The sequence below is a fragment of the Rhineura floridana genome, chromosome 2 (genome assembly GCF_030035675.1).
Source record: "Rhineura floridana isolate rRhiFlo1 chromosome 2, rRhiFlo1.hap2, whole genome shotgun sequence".
NCBI lineage: Eukaryota > Metazoa > Chordata > Lepidosauria > Squamata > Rhineuridae > Rhineura > Rhineura floridana.
This window is the reverse complement of record NC_084481.1, coordinates 59758541-59781852: the sequence shown is the minus strand read 5'-3', so window position 1 is coordinate 59781852 and position 23312 is coordinate 59758541. Positions and strand designations below refer to the sequence as shown.

General features: G+C 44.2%; 1 protein-coding gene across 4 annotated transcripts in view; it reads right to left on the bottom strand.

Annotated features, from left to right (window-relative positions):
- Positions 1-551: 551 nt before the first annotated feature.
- Positions 552-23312, bottom strand: part of NMI (N-myc and STAT interactor) — a 33599-nt gene continuing 10838 nt past the window's right edge. For 2 of the 4 annotated variants that reach the window (XM_061608807.1, XM_061608804.1), the window contains 9 exons: positions 11652-11726; positions 11437-11505; positions 10163-10318; positions 9117-9233; positions 8104-8266; positions 7183-7289; positions 5849-6035; positions 3858-3964; positions 552-2743 (listed from right to left, as the gene is read on the bottom strand). In XM_061608807.1, the coding sequence (XP_061464791.1) occupies positions 2543-2743; positions 3858-3964; positions 5849-6035; positions 7183-7289; positions 8104-8266; positions 9117-9233; positions 10163-10318; positions 11437-11505; positions 11652-11723 (1179 nt within the window). In that variant the 5' untranslated portion in view covers positions 11724-11726 and the 3' untranslated portion in view covers positions 552-2542. Of the gene's footprint in view, positions 2744-3857; positions 3965-5848; positions 6036-7182; positions 7290-8103; positions 8267-9116; positions 9234-10162; positions 10319-11436; positions 11506-11651; positions 11727-16105; positions 16637-23312 lie in introns of all 4 variants that reach the window. The other 2 variants (XM_061608805.1, XM_061608808.1) reach the window with 2 other exon arrangements.

The window sequence follows — 23312 nt, the reverse complement described above, 5'->3', positions numbered from 1 at the left end:
TGATCAAATGAAGATAACAGGAGGTAAACCATCTGCAAATCATTATGATGCACGCCTCGATCTTGCAGCTCTGCATTTAATCTACGAAATTCAGCCAAATGCTCTTCCATAGTCACATCATCTGTAAAACGCATTTGATATAGCTTCCGTGCTAAACACAGCCTGCTTCCCGCAGTTTGCTGTACATGCGTGGCTCTTAGCTTTTACCACATCTGGTTAGCAGTCGGCTCATTACTCACCAGCAACAGTTGTGAATCTGATAGCCCCAGAGTAATAAAAGCCTTCGCTTTCTCGTCTTTCTTCAGCCACGCTGCTGAAGGAGCTGCCGGAGGGGGGTTTTCCACAACATCATTCAAATCCTCTTTAATCAGAACAGCTCTCATTCTCCACTTCCAGCTGGAGTAGTTTACAGCATTCAGCCTCTCCATCGGCATCCCGGAAGATAGATTTACAGCCATGTTGCCCACTCTTACTTGCCTCTTTCTTGCGCTTTGTTTCTCTCTGCAACAACGCCACTTCACCAGCTCTCGAACCCGCTACCACGCCTCATAATCTGGGCCCATAACCCCTGTTGTCTATTGCGTGTGTAGGTGAGACGTGGTTTGAATCCAAAAGCCGTTTAGAACAGGAATAAGACAGGCCAGGCAAGTTTCATGTAAGAGTCTTTACTAGGCAAAGACATTAGAGACATCTTCCTCCATTGACATTTCTTCCCCCACACTCTGAGTTCCTGCCAGTTCCCAGCTTATCACACTCTCAGCCAGCCACTCTGACCTTGATTGTCTGGAACTCTGTTCTCACAGCTTAACCCTTCTGCTTCAGGTTTCTCTCTCTCTGCTAAAAACCTTGTCTGTGAGTCTCACAACCTGCGTCACTGACCAACAGTTTTTATATTGTACTACTGTATTTTATCAATTGTATTTTAACAATTTTGTAAGTCGCCTAGAGTGGCCATTGGCCAGATAGGCGATGAAGAAATTAAATTTATTATTATTATTATTATTAACCCAATGAATTCATTAGCAACAACTGCTCTTACATTTATTCACGAGGAATTGGATAGTGAAGTCATATAAAAGATGGCTTCTTCTTCAGCAAAGCCTTATGCAGGGAGGGTGCTTTTTAGTCAAACAGTGAGCCTAGAATGACTGACATGGCAAGTAAAAACATCACTATACATCAGGAGTAGCCAACATGCTGCTCTCCAGATGGACTACAACTCCCATCAAACCTAGTCGACATGGTCAATTGCCAGGGATTATGAGAGTTGTAGTCCAATAACATCTGAAAGACACCACATTGTCTACCACTGCTATACATAATTAAATATGCAAATCATCTTATAAAAAACTTCTTGCTGAAGATGTAATCAAAAGTGATAGTAGTATGATTCGAAGCGTCCAGGTAGAAGAATCAAATTCTAGAGACTCACAAGGAAATTACAGTGGGAGGCGTTGCATTACCAAAAAACTGCATTGTTCACAGCACATTGGAGAAAGAAGATCTGAGTTAGCAACTGCTAGAATTAGGAAACTGAAGAGGGTTAAGACTGTACCTAACATAAATTTAGTGTAAGTTCTAGACTGGATAACATGAGCTTCCAAACACATTGCATACAAAGAGATTTCAAGCACCTTCTATGGTTACCAGCTTCAAAACAAGCCAATATATTAAAACTATGGTTTGAGGGTGATTTAATACCATGGCTTGTTCCTAAGCTGGTGAGTATGGTTTCCTAGTTTGGATAAAAAAAAGAAACTATGGCTAATTAGAAGCTTTCTGGTTCTGCCCATGCATTCAAGAGCTTCCACATGGTAGACTGGGGCTCTCCAAATTCCCCTGACTTCAGCTCCTTACACTGCATCAGAGTTCACTCCAGAGGCTTTCTGGACAGTATATATTCTGAAGGACTGAAAAGCCCCATAGAATGTGCTTTATCTCCTCTACAGATAAAAACGTCACCCATAGTTCTCTCATGCCTCTCTATAGTTCTTGTATACATATAGCACTAACTTGTGGGTTATCTTATGTAAGAAGAAAGCTAATTTTACTTAGGTTACTTAGGAACACAAACCACAAACTGCTTGCAAAACAGGTAAGTATTTCCCTTCTCTCCAAGTACTCTCTTGAGTACACTTAGCCTACAGAATACTATCATAGGCAATTGTCTTCTAAACTACTTGTGCAATAATATGAGAAGGAAACAATCTGCACCCTGATCCAGGTAACAGTGAGTTATAAGTATCACACTGAAACTGAAGGACAGCAGTCATATGCACACTTACTTCACAGTAAACCCTATTTAATACCATGGGGCTTACTTCCAAGTAAGCATGTTTCTGATTGCACTGTTTGTCATCATGACTAACTTTAACTGGGAGCAGATCAGAGCCTTCCTATTTGTGAGAAATGGCCTTTCAACTGCAAAAGAAACAATGCACCTATCCAATGTTATTTTTTTTAAAAAAATTACAAAATAAATCTATTATTCTATCAAGCCCTTAGCAGAATGAAAGCTGAGTCCAACTTCATTCTCAGTCAGTCACATAACATTCTCTGTATCATTCTCAAAATAAGCGACTTTGTCTTCTTGTGAAACGAATGTGATGTTTTCAACTTCACCACCACCATTTCTGGGTTTCTGGAAGTGGATTACAATCATATCTTGTATGCTTTCCTCATCCTCCTTTTCTGTCTTGATTCCTGTCAGCAGTATGGTCCTCCTGGAAATCCCTGAAAATATCTGACAAAAACACACCACATCTTGTATCTACAGTTTTCCTTAAGGAATATTTAAATTGGAGCAGTGAACATGCTGGCATTAACAGGTCACTGTTCCTTTCTTTTTTTAATGTTTTAAAACACTCTATAAATCAATGCTTTTCTCTGCAGCCCTAACCATGTTTACTCAGAAGTAAATCCCATTTAATTCAAAGAGGCTTACTCTGAGTTATGTGATAAGGCTGCAGAGTTGAGAGCCAAAGCATTCATGTTAGATGCTTTTTGCACTTAATATCCTTTTTTGTTTGTTTGCTTGCTTGCTTTTTATGTAAATAGTGCCACTGTGGGATGATTGATAATTACTGGGATTGTAGCAGGCAGAAAGGGGGAGTGTAACCCTTTCGTCCTTGGTTGTGGTCCTGGACAAACTCTCTTCTGAAGCTATTTCATTGGGAGGAAAGCTCCCACTGGTGCCTAACGTTTGTTTGTTTTTAACAGCCCTAAGTAATGTTTTTCTGTCCAATTTTAAAGGTAAGCAATTTATTGCTCTATGGAATGCCAGCTGTCCAGGAAAAATGTACTCACATCTATTATAGATAGATACAGTAGCTATTTGGGAAAATGGCAACTTAATTCTGTTAAGAAAATTCAGAGATAGTGAAATCACTAGAAGCAGGGAAATATATGTGTTCATGGAAATGCTTTTAGGTTCTTGATGTTGTGCCATATGCAAATTTGACTTCCTTATATTCACACACCGGATGCTAAAGATCTCAAACATGGCCTAGCAATGCCATTATATTCTGAGAAGGCAAAGAAGGCTCTCAAATCTATTGCTTGTTTCTAGGACCACTTCTAGTCCCTTAAGCTTCACTCCCTGTTATTGGAAACCACACCCATTTCATGAGCAGTTATATGAAGAAAAGTGTTATCTGGAAAGTAAGAGGCAAAACAGGTAGGCTTAATTATTATGATTAAAGTTACAAATCGATTACAGTTACTTGGACGCAAGTTCCACCGAACTGTATAGAACTTACTTCCAAGTAAAGATTGGTCTCATGGAATGAAACATGTGATGACTGCAATCCTTATTTCATTAACTAACTGCAGGTAGCCATCCTATATTAACAATTTACCTGAAATCTTTCCAGATTCTTCTGTATGATAGGGGAAACCATGACAATATGAGTGCTTTCACTTGTGTGGAAAGGGCATCGTCCACATCTCACAATATTGTTAGCAGCTAGGGGGAAAATAGTAGAAATGTAATGAGGAAACACAGTTTATCCCAAATACTGTACATACGGGGGGAAAAGAAAACCAACTCATTTTACATGAAATTAAATCCTAAACTGCATATTAATATTTTTATGTGTACTTGAATAGTGCAAATGTTTATAAATAACTAGTAGTTATGACTAAGGGAGCAATCCAAACTCAAGATCCGCTTGGGAGATCTTGGCTCAGTTGGAGATACACCAGTGTAAGGCCTCCATCCCATCTCAGCTGAAGCTGGCTCAGATGAGGCCAGGGTGAGTCCCCAAAAGGGGACACTCTGTGGACACAGCAAGGGAGATGTACCCCTATTCCAAACTCCTTTCGGCTTGGTCACATGACCTAGCAAGCCAGTGGACGTGACACCAGCAAAAAGGGTAGTATAAATCAAACCATTTTAAAGGCTTGTTTTCCCTCTGTCAGGCTCGGGGGCTGGTTTAGCCAGCAGTAGCTCCGCTCCTGAAAGAAGTGTGGAATAGGGGTAACTTAATCCTGCTTAATTTAGGCTGGAGTAAATTATGGTGGCTTCCTACAGTATGGATTACTCTATCAGACTGCAATCCTATGCACACTTGCCCCATTGAAGAAACTGGAACTGTTCACTGAACAAGACCCACTGAACGAATTGGAACTGTAAGGCAAATATGGTGATTAAATGGCTCATTATAAGAACGCCAAGGCACTAACAGTGAAAACTTAGACAAGTCTATTCAAAAGTAACCCCCACTGAGTTCAATGGGACTTGATCTCAGATGTGCATAGGATTGCAGTCTAACAGTCTGTGCTCTGCCACCCTAGTTAGAGGCAGCATGCTTCTGAAAACCAGTTGCCGGAAGCCTCAGGAGGGGAGAGTGTTCTTGCACTCAGGTCCTGCTTGCAGGCTTCCCCCAGGCACCTGGTTGGCCACTGTGAGAACAGGATGCTGGACTAGATGGGCCACTGGCCTGATCCAGCAGGCTCTTCTTATGTTCTTCTGTTCTTAACATCAGCAGGTGGCCAGATGTGACAGTGCCAGGGCTCTTACATCATGCAGAAGTAGAAATTTCAGGCAGATGTCATTTGTAGGACAAGCAATACCTGCTGACATTCCTGCTTCTACACAATTATTAAACATGCAGGAGCATTTTTCCCTCTTTTCCAGTTCACACTGGGCACCCTACTAGGAATTCTGCCCATATGTGGCACAATGATTCAGACTGCAGTCTAAACACACTTACTAAGCTCCACTGAGACTTACACCTCAATAAACACGCAGTTAGAAGGATTTATGATTAGTCATTTTGAACTGCCTATACTTTTCAGGTATAAACATCCTTCCAAAGATGTTTACAGGAATATTAAAACAAAACATCAATTTTACAAGTTACTGCCAGGACAGAGGTTAAAAATGTATACAACTGCACTATTAGATAATTAAGATGTAAAATGGAATAATATATATCTCCTGCTTTTTCTTTTCTAGACAGGAAAACGTTCACCAGTGCAAAGGAATACAGTATGGAGCTGAATGCCTTTAGGTAGGTTTGCCAGATAGACAACCCAGGCATCCTTTTTGCTTTTAAGGCTGCGATCATATGCAAACATGATGGGTAATATCAGTTGAACTAAATAGGGTTACTTCTGAATAATCATGCAAAAGATTATGCTTTAAGTCTACCAGTACAGCAGTAGCTGGAGCCAGTGAGGTGAGGCAGGAGATAGTACTCTGTGTTGATTCATCTTCTGTCAGTTGAGTGACAATTAAATGATACTCTCATTTGCATTCAATTGAACAAAGTCAATGTAAAAGCAATGCAGTTAAAAGGGTGATCAGACACTGTACAGTTAACTTGCACAATACTTCAGAAATTACCTATTGGCTGGCCAAATGTAATAAGGGCCATCTGGGACTTTTGGTTGTAAGTCACATTCTGAATTTCTCCTCCCAGTTTAGTTTTGTACAAATTCAGTTCCAACTTGTCTCTCATCCATTCCTGAGAGATGTTTAGGTGTGGGATGTTAGAAACGTTAATCTGCTTCCTAGAGATCTTAGCCTGGAGCTGGAAGATAATCCAAAATTACACACATGAAATAAAATCCAGAACTGCAGACATATTAATCTATAGGTAGCAAAAAGCCAAAACATGCCATGGCTATAGAATTCTATCGGCAAGAACACACACACACATAATCTAGATGTACCATGGACAGCAAAAGGTTGCGGAACATTATTTGTTTCCAAACTTTATAGTGACTATTGGGAGTCATGCATTTCCTAAATATCAAGGTGAAAAGGCTGTAAGTAAATAGGTTGGCATATGATACAAGAATAAAAAGACATTAATAAGATGAGGACAGTGGCTGTAATGTCTGACAAAGCTTTTCCCATGTGGATCCTTCCGATTGCATAGAGAGTTCTCATACTACCACTAGATTCCAGCAACATCTGGAGCAGGTGTGAAAAACTTAGGTGATTCAGAGATGCAATATATCAAGCCATGCTAGATATTATATCCAGTGTGGCCAATAAACATGCAGAAACAGCCTCCCTTGAGGATCAGGTAAACATTCTTGAAAATAAACCTACAGATCCCTAGAGGATCAGGTACCATACAGCTTGGTCCTTTGTCTGTAAAACATTATTGAAAATAAACCTACAGAGACCCTTGACTGAGCTGAGATTTGAACCTTTGTCAATAAGGTCTCATTCCAATATTTTGCCCCACTAGAACATACTATGCACAAATATATTGTAAGATTCAGGATGTAAACCTATACTCACTTCTGTGGGAGTAAGTCCCATTGAGCTCAACTGGGTTTACTTCTGAGCAGTCATGTATAGGTTAACAGAGACTGTTGTTCAGAGAAAAGTGATCCAACCCGATTTTATGTTAGATGCAAGTCTTGAGAGATGTGGGGGACAGGAGAATCATGGGAAATGTTCATCTCGTCACCCCACTTTTTTGTTTTACAATTCATAAAAAAAGGAAGGGGGCAAATATTTCCCCCCAATTTTCCAGTTTTTCCCAAGCCTTCATATCTCTGAAAGTCCAACCAAGGTTAATGTTTATTTTATTTATTTATTATTTATTAATGGGATTTACTCCTTAGTAACTGTGCAAAGAATCCCAGCCACTTACAAAGCTATGTATTCAGAGTTCTACTCCCTAGTACATATTACTTAAAAAACCGTGGTTATTGAGTTACCTCATATGTTACTCCCTTCTCCAGGATAACAGGCATGGCTTTCAGAACCATCTTCTCACTTTCCAGGTTCACAATATGACAATGTTTTCTAATCAGTTCCTGGGCAACTGAAGGGCATCATGTTAATAGTATTCCATGACCATGTACACAACTAAGGGCAGATTCTTACATTAAAATTGGCTGTACATATTTAGTTTCAAAAACTCACAGGAGTCATGTAGTCATGTAATCAAAAATTATGAGGAAAGAACTGCACAATGCCAGCATTTGTAAGGTGTAGGTGACTAACCCATGGGCCACATCCAGTCCCTGAAGAGGTTTTTTGGGGGGCCCAAGCCCCGCTATTTGTCATTTAAACCAGTTTGAAAAAAATAATTAACTGCTCCTATGGATCCCTATCTGAGATGCCACAATGACAAAATGGTTTTTTGTGCCATGGTATGGCCCCTCCAAAAAGTTACCAGTTGTTGTTTTTTTAATAGGGAACTCAGGTTCCCACTGTGGTACTGTGATTCTAAGTGGGTTTTGTGGCCCTCCAAGCCCTGCCCCCATTTTCCATTTCCCCATTTTTATAATTACTTTTAAAAGCAGTATTTTTTTTACGAATCATTCCGGGCTCTGATTCTGAAAGGTTTCTGTGACCCAAAGCCTTCCCAAAATTTGATTAAAAACACCTTTTAAAAAAAATGGCACAGACACTTTTTGGTGTATCTTTACAGCAAAGTGCATGTAGATAAATTTTATGCCTCAAGTGTCAAAATGTTTTGACTTAGACTTGGTTGTCATAAATGCACAAACAGGTGACAGACTGGTAACATATGAATTGGCCCCAAGCCTTTTCTCCCAGAAGAATGTGCTTGTATAACCCAAACTTCCTTGCCTAAAAATCAGCATTCATATATCTGAATATACATTTCCTACCCTGCTCTTTTTCAAACGTGATGAGAGCTTCTCCTCGGCTCAGCTTGAACGGGATTTTTGTAGCTACATGAAAAAGGCAGGATATGTTCATATACATGTCTACTTTCTTGACATTCTCCAGCCGTGTAAATTTCATTTTCTTCTCAGGTATCTTGCTTTTGAGCTAATATTTTGGAACCAAAACAGAAGGTAACATCAAAAACTATTTCTGAAGTTTCTTGTTTTGGAGAAAAAAATCTTTACTTATCAGATGAAAAGGTTTCAATGACACAGACCACACAGTATCTGTTTCTTTCCAAAACTTATAAGCACTCTTTGTGTGATGATGAAAAAGGGGGCATGGGGGCATGTTTAACCCTGCTCCCAAAATTAAGCAGCTCCTGTAGTCACTGCTGTTGCCTTTGTCATGTTGAGAATAATGTCTGCAGTGGGGAGTCTAGAGGTAATTTAGACGTCCCGGGCAATCAAGGTCACCTGGCTGAGTTGCCAGTGAGCTTTATAGGTGTATGAGGGTTTTTGATATCCAACTTCTTCTTCAGTATTACACTGAGGAACAACGGCAGGATATGGCTATTGCTCTTTTGTCCAGTTTGTGGACTTCCAATAGGCAGCTGGTATTGGCCCCTGTGGAAGGAGGACACTGGGCTAGATAGGCCTTTCGTCTGATCCAGCAGGGTTCTTCTTTTGTTCACCAGCTGCACTGGTATAATGCAGTGGTAAGTTAGGAGCAATTACTACAAAACTATACACATAAAATTGTCTAACAAACACTAGCAAGTAATGAAAGTGTTAATTTGTAGCAAACTACAAATTCACAGAAACAAGGACGGCTACATTAAAACAGGGTGGTAAATCTTGTCCAAGTATCTAGGAAAATTTGAAATCTGGTATTTTAAAATGTCTCATGCCCTAGGCAGCCCAGTTCCAGCAACACCTCATCTACATCCTTTCCATCTCATTATGCTGAATAAAGTTATGTCCCTTTGAAGGTTAAACGATAAAATATAGATTACCTGAAAGCTCTGTGCAAGCTCTCTGCATTTAGCATTATTTGCTGTAAGTTTGGCCTTAAGGGACTGAATTTCCCTTCTCAGCTCAATATTTTGTTCATTTAGTACGGAAAGTTCCTCCTGCAGAATATGAGAGAAGATTTAAATACCCATTAATTGGAGGTAGTTGAATTTGAGGGTGGAAATGGTTGTACATATGTAATCATTTGCTAAACAATGCCAAGAACCTGGCAATCATTTGAAAGTTAGAGTCAGTGTAAACAAAACACTTTCCCTCAAGATTTCCTTAAGACCCTAAACCTCTTGGTTTAATTTGATCTTCTGGACACATCTCCTAGGCCCCAGTCTACTCCTGGGCAAAGTCCTCCTAGATCCCAGCCCAGCCTCCCCAGTCTGGTGCCCTCCAGATATTTTGGACTACAAGTCCCATCAATCCTTGGCCATTGGCTATGCTGGCTAGATCCAATGAGAACTGTAGTTCAACACCAGGGTGTGGGAGGCTGTTTGGTCCTAGCACAATGGTTGCATTTATTTAAACTTTGAAATAGGCCACATGTACTGCTTTGTTCCTAAATTAAGATTATAGTGGTGTTTCAGAGGCGGTAGCAGCACTTTCCCATTTTTACTGCTTCTGCATGGGGAGCCCCTGCAATGCAGAAGCATTTCCAGCCGTGTCCACATGGTGGCCGTAATGTCTGAACTGGCCACAATGTCATTGCTGCACATTGTTTTTGGATTTTTGCTTTATTTAATTGTTCTAGCCTTGCTAAGAGAGAGTTTGTGTCTCATTTAAAAAGTGGTCAATCGCACAAGGCATTTTTACATCTTAATGAGAGTAAAGACTCTGCTTCCATATCTGTTTTAAATGCAAGTCCTCTCTTGGAACATGAGATAGAATTTTAAAAGGTGAGTACGTCTGAGCATGTGCAAAGTAACTTTCTGTCACTGTAAACTAATTATGACCATCCCCAATTACTGGGCTTCAAGCCACAGAATAGTGCAGGTCTTTGCTTAAACTGCTTGGCAATACAGATAGGTTTTGTCATTACCTGATGCTTCTCCAGTAGTAACATTCTTTCCCTAACTGCCTTATTTTCCAGATCCTTTAGCTTTGACAACTCATCCTGATGGCTGGATCTCTTCTTGTCAGCAGCCAGTTTTAAAAGAAGCATTTCGGTCTTTTCTTTTTCGGCTTTTGCAACCTCCTTGGTGATGCAAGAGACAATAACACACTTTCAGGGGTAGGCTTTATACACAAATGTGTAGAGGTGGGGAACCTCAGGCCTGGAAACTGAATGGGGCCCTCCAGGCCTCTCTATCAATACAGCTCACCTGTAGCGGGTCACTGTTGATTACCAGGAGATTAGGTAGCAATGAAGTCGGTGCAGGGCAAACGCACTAGTGGCAGTGCTGGATTGGCTCTTCCGCTGTGTTTGCACTGTGCCAACCTCTCTCCTCTGCTTCCTAGTAATCAGCAGTGATGTGACTGACCAGAGGTCAAGAGACCACTACCAGCCCACCATGCCATCTGCTCTCTATGCAGCCGGGCTCTTCCTAAGCCGTGCCTCCTCCCCAGGCTATGCACGTAACAGGCCCTGCTCTGTACCCTCTTGAAATGTTTTGCTTGGCTGAATATGTTCTTAAACTGTGACAGCATCTCTTGTTTACCTGTATGGACGATGGAGAGGGGTGTGTGCATGTGAGTAGGGATGTGCTAGAATTCAACCCAATTCGGATTTGGTATTGAATTTTCCATTAATTCACTTAGTCGCTATAGCTGCAGATCGGATGTTTATGTAATTATTTTCTATGGTTGTTTTTGGAATTTTTTAAAAAATCTGTATTTAAAATATTAATATCAATATTTTCTCGACACTTCCTTTTAAAATATCAGTATTTCCTTTAAAAATAACAATATTGATATAAGTATTTTTCTGGGAGGGGAAAAAACAGATCAGTAAAAGCAACAGCTTGCAGAGAAAGAACGAACCCAAATCCATACTGGTCTGTTAGGTCAATGGAATGCTTTTGAACCAGTACCGGCCAACTGATCCCATCTCTAGTGTGAGTAGGCACCTCTGACTTTTGTGTGGCTGGAATGCAGTCTACTGTACAAAGGTCAGAGTTGCATCTATCACACCGCCCACTTTTGATCCTGGTCCTGCCCATTTTTGCCTATAGCCCCACCCACCAGTAGCATGCAACCCCTTGGAAGGTTCCCCACAAGGGAATGCAGCCCTCATCAGGCTGAAAAGGGTTCTGTACCCCTAACATACAGCTTATCCTGCCATCTTTAAACAGCATGGGAACCTACAGGATTTACCTCCCATTTTTGTAGCTCCTTTTCAGCCTCATTTACAGGTTTGTCTGCAGTCTCACCTTTTTCCATACTCTACAGAACAAAAGTTAACAAAAATCTATATGTTAAAACATAAAGTTCAATTTCTCACTTCTGTACACTGCGAAATACATAAAATTTAGGACTGTGATATTTAATTTATTTAACTGAACTGCACAAGGACCAATTGCAGAACTTACTTTGAATGTTTCCCATTCTCTAAGATTTTTCATCTCATTTACAAGTGAGCCTGGAATCTTACCATTCTCCATACTCTATGAAATAAAGTAAAAAATACATAATTATGCATTTAAACATTTGAAATGCAAGCTTTAATTAAATGGAACTGCATGCAAAAATTTACCTTCAATTTTTCCAGTTAAGATTTTCTATCTCATTTACAAGTGCTCCTGTAATATATCCCATTTCTCCATACTCTACAAACTGTATGTATTTCTAACTGCTTGTATATATTATGAAAAAACGGGGCAAACCTTTTTAAACTAGAAGATGAACTGATCAAGGTGTCTGTTACAGTGAATGTCAAAGATTTGATAAATATTGAAGTTTGCATCTGATGTAGCAATTCCAGACAATTCATTAGTGTGTGTTCTCACTTGTTTGACATACACTGGTCAATGCTGACCATCTCATTTAGGTGACAATCAGTATTCACTGATACATCACTGAACTATGGGTGTTCACAAAATGTATAAGGGATTGTAGAATCATTTCCAGCACCCAGTTAGCCTTTTTTTCTTTCAAGATGCACCAGAAAACCTTCTAACAAAGTTCTATTGCTGTATTAAATTTTCCATTAAAAATGATTTTCTGATTACAGCTGAAAATTTCATCATATTCATTCTTTAATATTCAAGCAGCTTGCCTAAGGCACAGTTCTGGTGAACCTCCGTGGTGGTGGAATCAGAAGACTGTGCCTGTCCCACCTCCAAGCTCCCCAGGTACCCATATAAGAACATAAGAAGAGCCTGCGGGGTCAGGCCAATGGCCCCTCTAGTCCAGCATCCTGTTCTCACAGTGACCAACCAGTTGCCCATGGGAAACCTTTAAGCAGGACTTGAATGCAGAGAGCACTGTCTCCTCCTGGGGTTTCCAACAACTGGTATTTGGAAGCCTACTGCCTCCGCCTATGGAAGTAATGTCTGCTTAGTGGCTACATACTTGTAGCCCAACCTTCATATAGGCTTTAATTACAAAGTCATCAAGCCACATAAATTCAGTAGTGAAGGTATGGCTTGGGCCTATATTTGTTGGAATACAAAAGAATAGGTGGTCATGGAGGTTCAGCAGATACATCTGGTAGGTGGAAAAGGTGAAATTCTACTCTGCCATTGCACTTTGATGTAGCCGCTATGCAGTGCTTTTTTTGGTGGTTGTTTTTTTAAAGAGGTGCTAGTACTCATATATTGATAAAAGTGCTGCAAGTACCAGCACAAAATGGCTGCCATGGGCAGCAAAAAATAGAGGTACTGGTACTGTCATAAAAAAGCCCTGCCTCTATGTACATAAAACTTAATCTGAATTAGGCCTAAGTTCCTTGTCAAAAAAGGAATGTCACAAAACTGCCTTTTCCTTTTTTTTACTTAGTTATGAACTTTGACAAAATAATTTTCAGTGGACCTTTTTTCTATATTACTGTAGCCCTAACTCCTGAAAAATAATTATCATACGTACTAAATTCATAGTGAAAAACTCACATCCACTTGATGTGAGAGGTGACCAGGGCATGTACTACCAGTGGGAGCTGATGAACAGGGAGGTAGGGTTGCAGCCTGCGTATGAGGTGTAGTTGGTACCAGGCTGCCCGGCTCACTGCCAAAATCTGAGCCTCCATGGACAGCCTGGAATCAAGAACAACCCCCAGGCTGCGGACCTGGTCCTTCAGGGGCAATTGTACCCCATTAAACCTCAGGTCAACAGAACCCAGCCTACCCCTGTCTCCCACAAGCAGTACCGCGGTCTTGTCAGGATTTAGCTTCAGCCTGTTCCTTCCCATCCATCCACTCACGGATTCCAGGCACTTGGACATGGTCTCCACAGCCAACTCTGGTGAAGACTTAAACAAGAGATAGAGCTGTGTGTCATCCGCATATTGGTGACACCGCAGCCCAAATCTCCTGATGATAGATCCCAGCGGCTTCATGTAGATGTTAAATAGCATGGGAGAGAGGATAGAACCCTGTGGCACTCCACAAGTGAGGGGCCAAGGGTCTGAAACCTCATCTCCCAATGCTACCTGTTGGTGCCTGTCAGAGAGAAAGGAACGGAACCACTGTAAAACAGTGCCTCCAATTCCCAGTCCTTCCAGGCAATCCATCAGGATACCGTGGTCAACGGTATCAAAAGCCGCTGAAAGATCTAGGAGGACAAGAAAGGTGAATTCTCCCCTATCTAATGCCCTCCTCATATCATCCACCAGAGCGACCAAGGCTGTTTCAGTTCCATGTCCAGTCCTGAAACCCGATTGGTATGGATCCAGATAATCCGTTTCATCCAAGTGTGCTGACAATTGGTTAGCCACCACTCGCTCAATGATCTTGCCCCAAAATGGTAAATTTGAAACAGGGCGGAAGTTGTTCAGAACTTGGGGATCCAAGGAGGCCTTCTTTAAGATAGGTTTTATAATTGCCTCCTTGAGGGCCAGTGGCATCACACCCTCCACTAAGGATGCGTTTACCACCGCCCTAATCCCTTCGCCCAGTTTCTCCTTGCAATTCACAAGGAGCCATGATGGGCATGGATCAATCAGACAAGTGGTAGACTTCACAGATGAAAGCACCTTGTCCACTTCCTCAGTAGGGAGAGGCCGAAACCGATCCCACTGGACCGGATTGCAAATGGTCAACTCTGGTTCATTCACTGCATCCACGGCGCACGGGATCGAGCTCCTTAGGTGTTCGATTTTATCAGCAAAGTGTTTTGCCAATTTGTCACAGGAGGTCTTAGAATGTTCCAGGGGTACCTGAGCAACTGGACCGACCAGGCTTCGGACCACCTGGAACAACCTCCTGGGACAACACTCTGCGGATGCAATAGAGGCAGCAAAGAAATCCTTCTTTGCCGCCTTCACTGCCACCTGGTAGGCAGCTACTGCTGCTCTGACCTGTGTCCGAGCACCTTCGGAGCGAGATTTCCGCCACCGGCGTTCTAGTCGTCTCACCTCCCGCCTCAGATTGCGCAACCGTGGTGTATACCATGGCGCTATCTGAGTTCTGTTCAGGGGGAGAGGACGTTTCGGGGCAACTCGGTCCAATGCCCTGGTGATCCCCTCATTCCACTCCATCACCAGGGTTTCAACCGAGCGACCTTCAGCAGGTTCCAATTCCCCAAGCGCAGTAAGGAATCCATCAGGATCCATCAAACGCCTGGGGCAGACCATTCTAATAGGTCCTTTGCCCCTGCGGAGAGCGTGTGGCAACGAGAAATCTATATTCACCAGATAGTGATCTGACCATGACACAGGGGTATAAGAAATAGCCCCCACTTTCAGAACACTTCCCTCCTCTCCCAGGACAAATACAAGGTCGAGAGCATGACCGGCTACGTAGGTGGGCTCAGTATTATTAAGGTGCAGTTCCCAGGAAGCCATGGTTTCCAGGAAATCCCGAGGGGCTCCAACTAGAGTGGTCTCAGCATGCACGTTGAAGTCCCCGAGAATTAATAGCTCTGGGGACAACACTCGTACATCCGAGATCACCTCGAGCACCTTGGCCAGGGAGTCTGCTGTGTTGCGGGGTGGGCGGTACACAAGCAGAATCCCTAAACTGCCCTTCGGGCCCAACCTCCAATACATGCAATCAACAAACTTGGTCCTCGGGAGGGGAGGTTTGGTAAAAACCAAAGATTCCTGATAGATGACTGCCACTCCCCCTCCCCGCCTTCCCACCCTCGGCTGCTGGGCATAGCGGAAACCCGGCGGACACATGGCCTCAAGAATGGGGGCTGAGGCCTCGTCCAGCCAAGTTTCCGTAACGCACACCAGGTCTGCGCATTCATCCAAAATCATATCATGGATGATAGATGTTTTTTGTGACACAGACCTGGCATTACACAACAACAGTCGAAGGTCGGTAGGAATCCTGCGTCTCCCAGTTGTCTTCTGGATTTGGGCAGACCCGGAACAAGGGATGGATATTATACATCTATCTCTTGTTCCTCTAGATTGACATGGTCTGCCCCCAGCATCAACCCAGCGTCTGCCGCCCAATCTTGATATAGCTTGGCCCCCCTCCATCTCTGTCATAACCCCCCCCGGATCTACACATGCCCTTAACCCTGTCCACTTAATGGACAGGCCACCCACCCTAAACAATATACAAAACGGAGGCCTACCTCCGTAATACACGCTGACAACAATCAGCTAATCCCTCAATTAATGGGAGGGTACATCCAACTGCAACAACACTACTAAAATATAAGAGTTATAACCACTACACCTTCATACATTCCCACATACAATTCTTGTCACACACATCTCACATTCCACACCTTACACACACCATACACACACCCACTCATCCAAATTAAATCAACACAACAACCACAGTCCGAGACTCTGTGCACATAAATAAAAATAAAATAAGAATCATAAAAATATAAATACAAAAAACTGATATACACAATATACACATACCCACTCATCCAAATCAAACCAAGATAACAAACATAGTCCCGCACTCTGTGCACGTAGGCACCAACTCTGGATTTCTCTCCTTCTCACGAAAAACGCTACCTCCGAAGGAGCCAGATGGCGATGATAACATAAAAGTATAAGTCTTTTCAATAGGGATTAAAAACCCTCCTCCATAGCAAGCCTCGTCTGCAGGAGGTGCTGTCCTTCACAACGTTCTCCTGCCGCCGCCGTCGCCGCCAGCCGGGCCGTAATGACAGCCTGGTCTCCTCCAGCGATGCTCTCACCACCGCCAGGCCAGGATGCCTCCTCCAGCGGTGCTCTCACCACCGCCAGGCCAGGATGTTTCCTCCAGCGATGCTCTCACCACCGCCAGGCCAGGATGTCTCCGGCAGGACCCCCCACTCAGCCGCTCCGTGCGGCGCTCTCTCGCCGCCGCCACTCCACGCCAGCCGCCCAGAGCCGCGCCCAGAGCCTAACCAGCCTATCAGCTCTCCTGTTGGGCTATATTCAAGCAGCGTCCTCCACTCAAGACTGCTGAATCATAGATGACAAAGCACGGAATACAGAGGCCTCTCACAAACATTCATCAGCAGTATTCACCCAACAGGGTGGAACCAGCTCAACAGTCAAAGTAGATGATAAACTTAAAATATCTTTTTGTCTTTTTCTTCTTAGTTCCACAGTGATTTAGTTATAGTGTGGGTTAACTCCTATGATGTTCCTTTCTGAGTTGTTTTCGGTTGCTCTCAGTAGCAACCCCGGCTCTGAGCTGCTCTAAGCTGCTGTAGACAACCAACATTAGACTACTGCAATGCACTCTACGTGGGGTTACCCTTGAAAACGGTCCGGAAACTTCAACTGGTACAGAATGCGGCGGCTCGTTTACTTATAAACAGCCGTCGCCGTGATCATATTACACCAGTATTATTTAATCTACACTGGCTTCCAGTAGTTTTCCGGGCCCAATTCAAGGTGTTGGTGTTAACCTTTAAATCCCTATATGGTTTCGGCCTGGTTTAACTGAAGGAGCACCTCCAGCGTCACCAACTATGCCGCCCGACAAGATCCGCCACGCAGGGCCTTCTCTGAATCCCACCAACAAAAGTAGTTAGGTTGGTGGGGACTAGAGAGAGGGCTTTTTCGGTGGCGGCCTCCACTCTTTGGAATTCCCTCCCGTTCGATCTTCGACATGCCCCTTCCCTGGATACCTTCCGCCGAGCATTAAAAACTTGGCTGTTTGGTCAGGCCTTTGACACTATCGGGATGGGCTAATTATATACTCAATCCCCGCTGCTATGTATTACAATTGCTGCTATTCTGTCACTGATGATTATTTGTATTTTATTGTATTTATTGTATTTACTGTATTTTGTATTTTATTGAATTTAATATGTACGCCGCCTAGAGTGGCTTCGGCCAGATAGGTGGCCTAAAAATTAAATTATTATTATTTATTATTATTAAGTATAACATAGCATAGTGACACAGAGCTGCTGAGAAAAGATCCTTCTTATTTTCACTCTAGGATTTTCACTCACCATCTTAATGTGGTGAGGGGGTTTGAGTATGTCGAAAAAGCTGAGAGCAATGCTGTCAGGAGTCTAGACCAAGAGGCAAGACTCCTAGCAGGGGCACCCAAAGTAGAATGGTCCAAGCTGAGACACTAGACTAATACGCATCCAGACTCAGAGGAAGGCAATGGTAAACCACCTCTGAATACCTCGTACCATGAAAATTCTATGAACAGCATATCCAAAATGCAACACGATATAGTGCTGGAAGATGAGACCCCCAGATCAGATGGCACTCAGTGAGGTACTGGGGAAGAACAATGGACGAGTAGTGCTGTGACTAATGATGCCACTGGGGCAAAAGCAAATAGAAGCCCAGAGACTGACGCGCACAGATGCAAAAGAAGAGAACGGAATTGTACAATGTACACAATAGGAACATGGAATGTGAGAAGCATGAACGAGGGAAAGTTAGAAATTGTCAAGCAAGAAATGGAACGCATCAACATGACAATACTTGGCATGAGTGAATTAAAATGGATGGGAATGGGACACTTTCAATGAGGCAGCTACAAAATATTTTATGCAGGAAATCAGAAATGAAGAAGAAATGGGGTTGTGAGAAGTGATGTAGCAAAAACAATTAGGAGCTATAACGCAAGGTCTGAGCAAGTGATATCAATTAGATTTAACAGGAAACCTATTAACATAACCATCATCCAAGTCTATGCTCCAACGGCAAACGCAGAAGAGGAACTGAAGAGATTTTACACAGAAGTACAGGAAGAAACTGATCACAAACCAAAACAAGATGTGCTGATAATCATGGGGGACTGGAATGCGAAAGTAGGGAACAAAGAAGAACTACAAATTGTGCGGAAAAGGGGCTTAGTAGATAGAAATGAAGCTGGAGAGACTCACTGAATTCTGTGAAGCCAATAATTTGTTTCATAGAATCATAGAATAGTAGAGTTGGAAGGGGCCTATAAGGCCATCAAGTCCAACTCCCTGCTCAATGCAGGAATCCAAATCAAAGCATTCCAGACAGATGGCTGTCCAGCTGCCTTTTGAATGCCTCCAGTGTTGGAGAGCCCACTACCTCTCTAGGGAATTGGTTCCATTGTCGTATGGCTCTAACAGTTAGGAGGTTTTTCCTGATGTCCAGTTGATATGTGGCTTCCTGCAACTTGAGCCCATTATTCCGTGTCCTGCACTCTGGGACGATCGATAAGAGATCCCGGCCCTCCTCTGTGCAACAACCTTTCATGTACTTGAAGAGTGCTATCATCTCTCTCCTCAGTCTTCTCTTCTCCAGGCTAAACAAGCCCAGTTCTTTCAGTCTCTCCTCATAGGGCTTTGTTTCCAGTCCCCTGACCATCCTTGTTGCCCTCCTCTGAACCTGTTCAACTTTGTCTGCATCCCTCTTGAAGTGGGGAGACCAGAACTGGATGCAGTACTCAAGGTGAGGCCTAACGAGTGCTGAATAGAGGGGAACTAATACTTTACGCGATTTGGAAACTATACTTCTGTTAATGCAGCCTAATATAGCATTTGCCTTTTTTGCAGCCACATCCCACTGTTGGCTTATATTCAGCTTGTGATCAATGACAATTCCAAGATTTATTTATTTATTTATTTAATTACATTTCTAGACCGCCCTATAGCAGAAAGCTCTCAGGGCGGTGTACAACAAATAAAATCACAATTAAAATATGAGCAAGTGTGGAAAAAAATTTATATATAGTACAATTATAAAACATTAATAAAATTGCCATTGAGATTTAAATTAAGATCATATTAAGTTTAAAATGTTAAATTAAAATATTTAAAAATTTACAAAATTTAAAAAGCCTGGGCGAAAAGGTAAGTTTTACCTGGCGCCGAAAAGATAACAGAGAAGGCGCCAGGCGTATCTCGTCTGGGAGGGCATTCCATAGTTCGGGGGCCACCACCGAGAAGGCCCTAGATCTAGTTGTTGATCTCCGGGCCTCTTTATGGGTTGGAACCCGGAGAAGGGCCTTCGACGTCGAGCGTAGTGAACGGGTAGGTACATAGCGAGAGAGGCGCTCCATCAGGTATTGCGGTCCGATGCCGTTTAGGGCTTTATAGGTAAGAACCAACACTTTGAATCTGGCCTGGAAACATATCGGTAGCCAGTGCAGCTGCGCCAGGACAGGTGTTATATGGTCAAATTTCTTTGTCCCAGTGAGAACTCTGGCCGCAGCATTTTGCACTAGCTGAAGTTTCCGAACCGTCTTCATAGGTAGCCCCACGTAGAGTGCATTACAGTAGTCCAATCTAGAGGTTACCATAGCATGGATAACTGAGGCAAGATGCTCCTTGCTCAAATAGGGTCGTAGTTGGGCTACCAGCCGGAGCTGGTAGAATGCATTCCGTGCCACCGAGGCTACCTGAGCCTCAAGTGACAGGAGCGGATCTAATAAGACCCCCAAACTACGTACCTGTTCCTTTAGGGGGAGTGTAACCCCATCTAGGACAGGTCGAACATCAACCATCTGGGCAGAGGGTCCTCCCACCAACAGCATCTCAGTCTTGTTAGGATTGAGTTTCAGTTTATTAGCTCTCATCCAGCCCATTATCGCGGCCAGGCAGCGGTCCAGTACATCAACAGCCTCACCTGAGGAAGATGAAAAGGAGTAGTAGAGCTGCGTATCATCAGCATATTGCTGGAAACGCACTCCAAAACTCCTGATGACCTCACCTAGCGGCTTCATATAGATATTAAAAAGCATGGGGGACAGAACTGAACCCTGCGGGACCCCATATTGGAGTACCCAGGGACTCGAGTAATGTTCCCCCAGCATCACCTTCTGGAGACGATTCCCGAGATAGGAGCAGAGCCACCGCCAAGCAGTGCCTCCCACTCCTAAATCCGTAAGTAGCTCCAGAAGGATACCATGGTCGATGGTATCAAACGCCGCTGAGAGATCAAGGAGAACCAACAGAGTTACACTCCCTCTGTCTTTCTCCCGACAGAGGTCATCATACAGGGCGACCAAGGCCGTTTCTGTACCAAACCCCGGCCGAAAGCCCGATTGAAATGGGTCTAGATAATCAGTTTCATCCAAGAGAGCCTGGAGTTGGCGAGCGACCACACGCTCTAGAACCTTGCCCAGGAATGGGACATTTGCTACTGGCCTATAGTTGTCCAAATTATCAGGGTCCAAGGAGGATTTTTTTAGGAGCGGTCTCACCACCGCCTGTTTCAGGCAGGGTGGGACCACTCCCTCTCGTAAAGAGGCATTAATCACCTCCTTGGCCCAGCCGGCTGTTCCATTCCTGCTAGCTTTTATTAGCCATGAGGGGCAAGGATCCAGAGCAGAAGTGGTCGCCCGCACCTGTCCAAGCACCTTGTCCACATCCTCGAGCTGTACCAACTGAAACTCATCCAATAAAACAGGACAAGACTGTGCTCTGGATACCTCATTAGGATCAACTGCTACAATAATGGAGTCAAGGTCCCGGCGGATGTTCATGATCTTATCACGAAAGTGTCGCGCAAACTCATTACAGCGGGCAATTGATGGTGTTATTGCGTCCTGGGGACCAGAGTGTAAAAGTCCCCGGACAACTTTATAAAGTTCCGCTGGGCGGTTAAGGGATGACTGAATAGAGACAGCAAAGTATTGCTTCTTTGCTGCTCTCACTGCCTTCACATAGAGTTTGGTAGAGAGCTTCACAAGTGCATGATTACAGCCGTCGGGAGTTCGCCTCCATTTGCACTCAAGCCGTCTCCTTTCTTGCTTCATCACTCTTAGCTCCAGAGTAAACCAGGGAGCCAATTGAGCTCTGCAACGGAGAGGGCGCACCGGGGCGATCGTGTCAACTGCCCGGGCCATTTCCGTATTCCACAGCATGGCCAGGGTTTCGACAGGACCGTCAATTCTATCAGCCGGAAAATTCCCTAGAGCCATCAGAAAACCCTCAGGATTCATTAGTCTCCGGGGACGGACCATCTTAATTGGTCCTCCACCCTTGCAGAGGGGAGAAAACAGTGTAAGTCTAAACCTTAATAGGCGGTGATCTGACCATGACAAAGGAATAGATGAAAAATCCCTCACTCTCAGATCACCATCCCCTAATCCAGTGGCAAAAATCAAGTCCAGAGTGTGCCCCAACACATGCGTAGGGCCAGTAACAAATTGAGACAGCCCCATGGCTGTCATGGAGGTCATGAAGTCCTGAGCTGCTCCAGATAAAGCGGCCTCAGCATGAATGTTGAGATCCCCCAATACCAAAAGTTTGGGGGAACGCAACAATAGATCCGAGACCACCTCTGTCAGCTCAGTTAGGGAGGCTGTTGGGCAGCAGGGTGGACGGTACACCAACAGAATTCCCAGTCTGTCTCGCTGACCCAACGTTATGTGCAGACACTCTAGACCATTAGCCATCTGGATAGGGTGCCTAACAAGAGGGATGGAACTTCTATAGACCACAGCGATTCCCCCTCCCCGACCCTCGGATCTACCCAGATGCTGAACCGAATACCCAGGTGGGCACAACTGGGAGAGATTAATACCTCCCAGATCGCTCACCCAGGTCTCGGTAATACATGCCAGATCGGCCGCCTCATCCACAATTAGGTCATGGATGAGGGAGGTTTTATTATTTACCGATCTGGCATTAAAAAGCAGCAACTGGAGATCCGAGGGTTGGCTGATAGAACTACCAGCAATCCTGTGGGTGTGAGGAGGACCGGAACACGTCACAGCCACCAGTTGTCTGGGGCGAGTTCCCCTTAACTGGCATGTCCTACTCACAGCGCCATACCTCCCATTACCCGTCACTACACTAATAGGGGCCCCCTTTGGTCCTCCCTCCCACAACACTGTCCTCTCGCCCAGGCACATAATAAAAATAAAATAAATAATAAAACTCATGGCATATACACACAATCACACACTCACTCATACAACCCACTCATACATTCAGACAACACAGCAGCATCTGAGGAGCTTCAGCAGCCGATAATCCGTAGTAGCTGATGTAATGGGACCCAAGAACGATAGACAGCAATGACCCCCAACCTGGTGATAATGACAGCAGCAACGGTGGCATACACCTCAGAAGAGGCAACAGCAGCACTTCAGTCTCGCATTCCAGGACAGCCCAACGGCAGCAACAGAAACGTCCACGCCCTGATCAGGATCAGGCCTGGGGCCTGGTCCTGCCAGGCAGAAGTCCCTCTGAAAAGGGTGGTGGAGGTGGTGGTGCCACGGCGGCAGCAGCAGCAGCAGCAGCAGCAAGAGCAGCAGCAAGAGCAGCAGCAAGAGCAGCAGCAAGAGCAGCAGCAAGAGCAGCAGCAAGAGCAGCAGCAAGAGCAGCAGCAAGAGCAGCAGCAAGAGCAGCAGCAAGAGCAGCAGCAAGAGCAGCAGCCTCTCCTTCCCTTGGGCGATGGTCTCTTCCTCCTGCAGGCCCTGGGTCTCCCAGGCCACCTCAGCCAGCCGGCTTATGTATCCTTCCAAAGAGGGACAGGTGGTAAGAATCAGTCCTGGCTGGCTGGGTACCTGGGGCCTGGTCCTGCCAGGCAGAAGTCCCTCAGGGAAGGGTGGTGGAGATGGTGGTCCCACAGTAGCAGCACAGCAGCAGCAGCACAGCAGCAGCAGCACAGCAGCAGCAGCAGCCTCTCCTTCCCTTGGGGCGATGCTTTCTTTCTCCTGCAGGCCCTGTTGTAT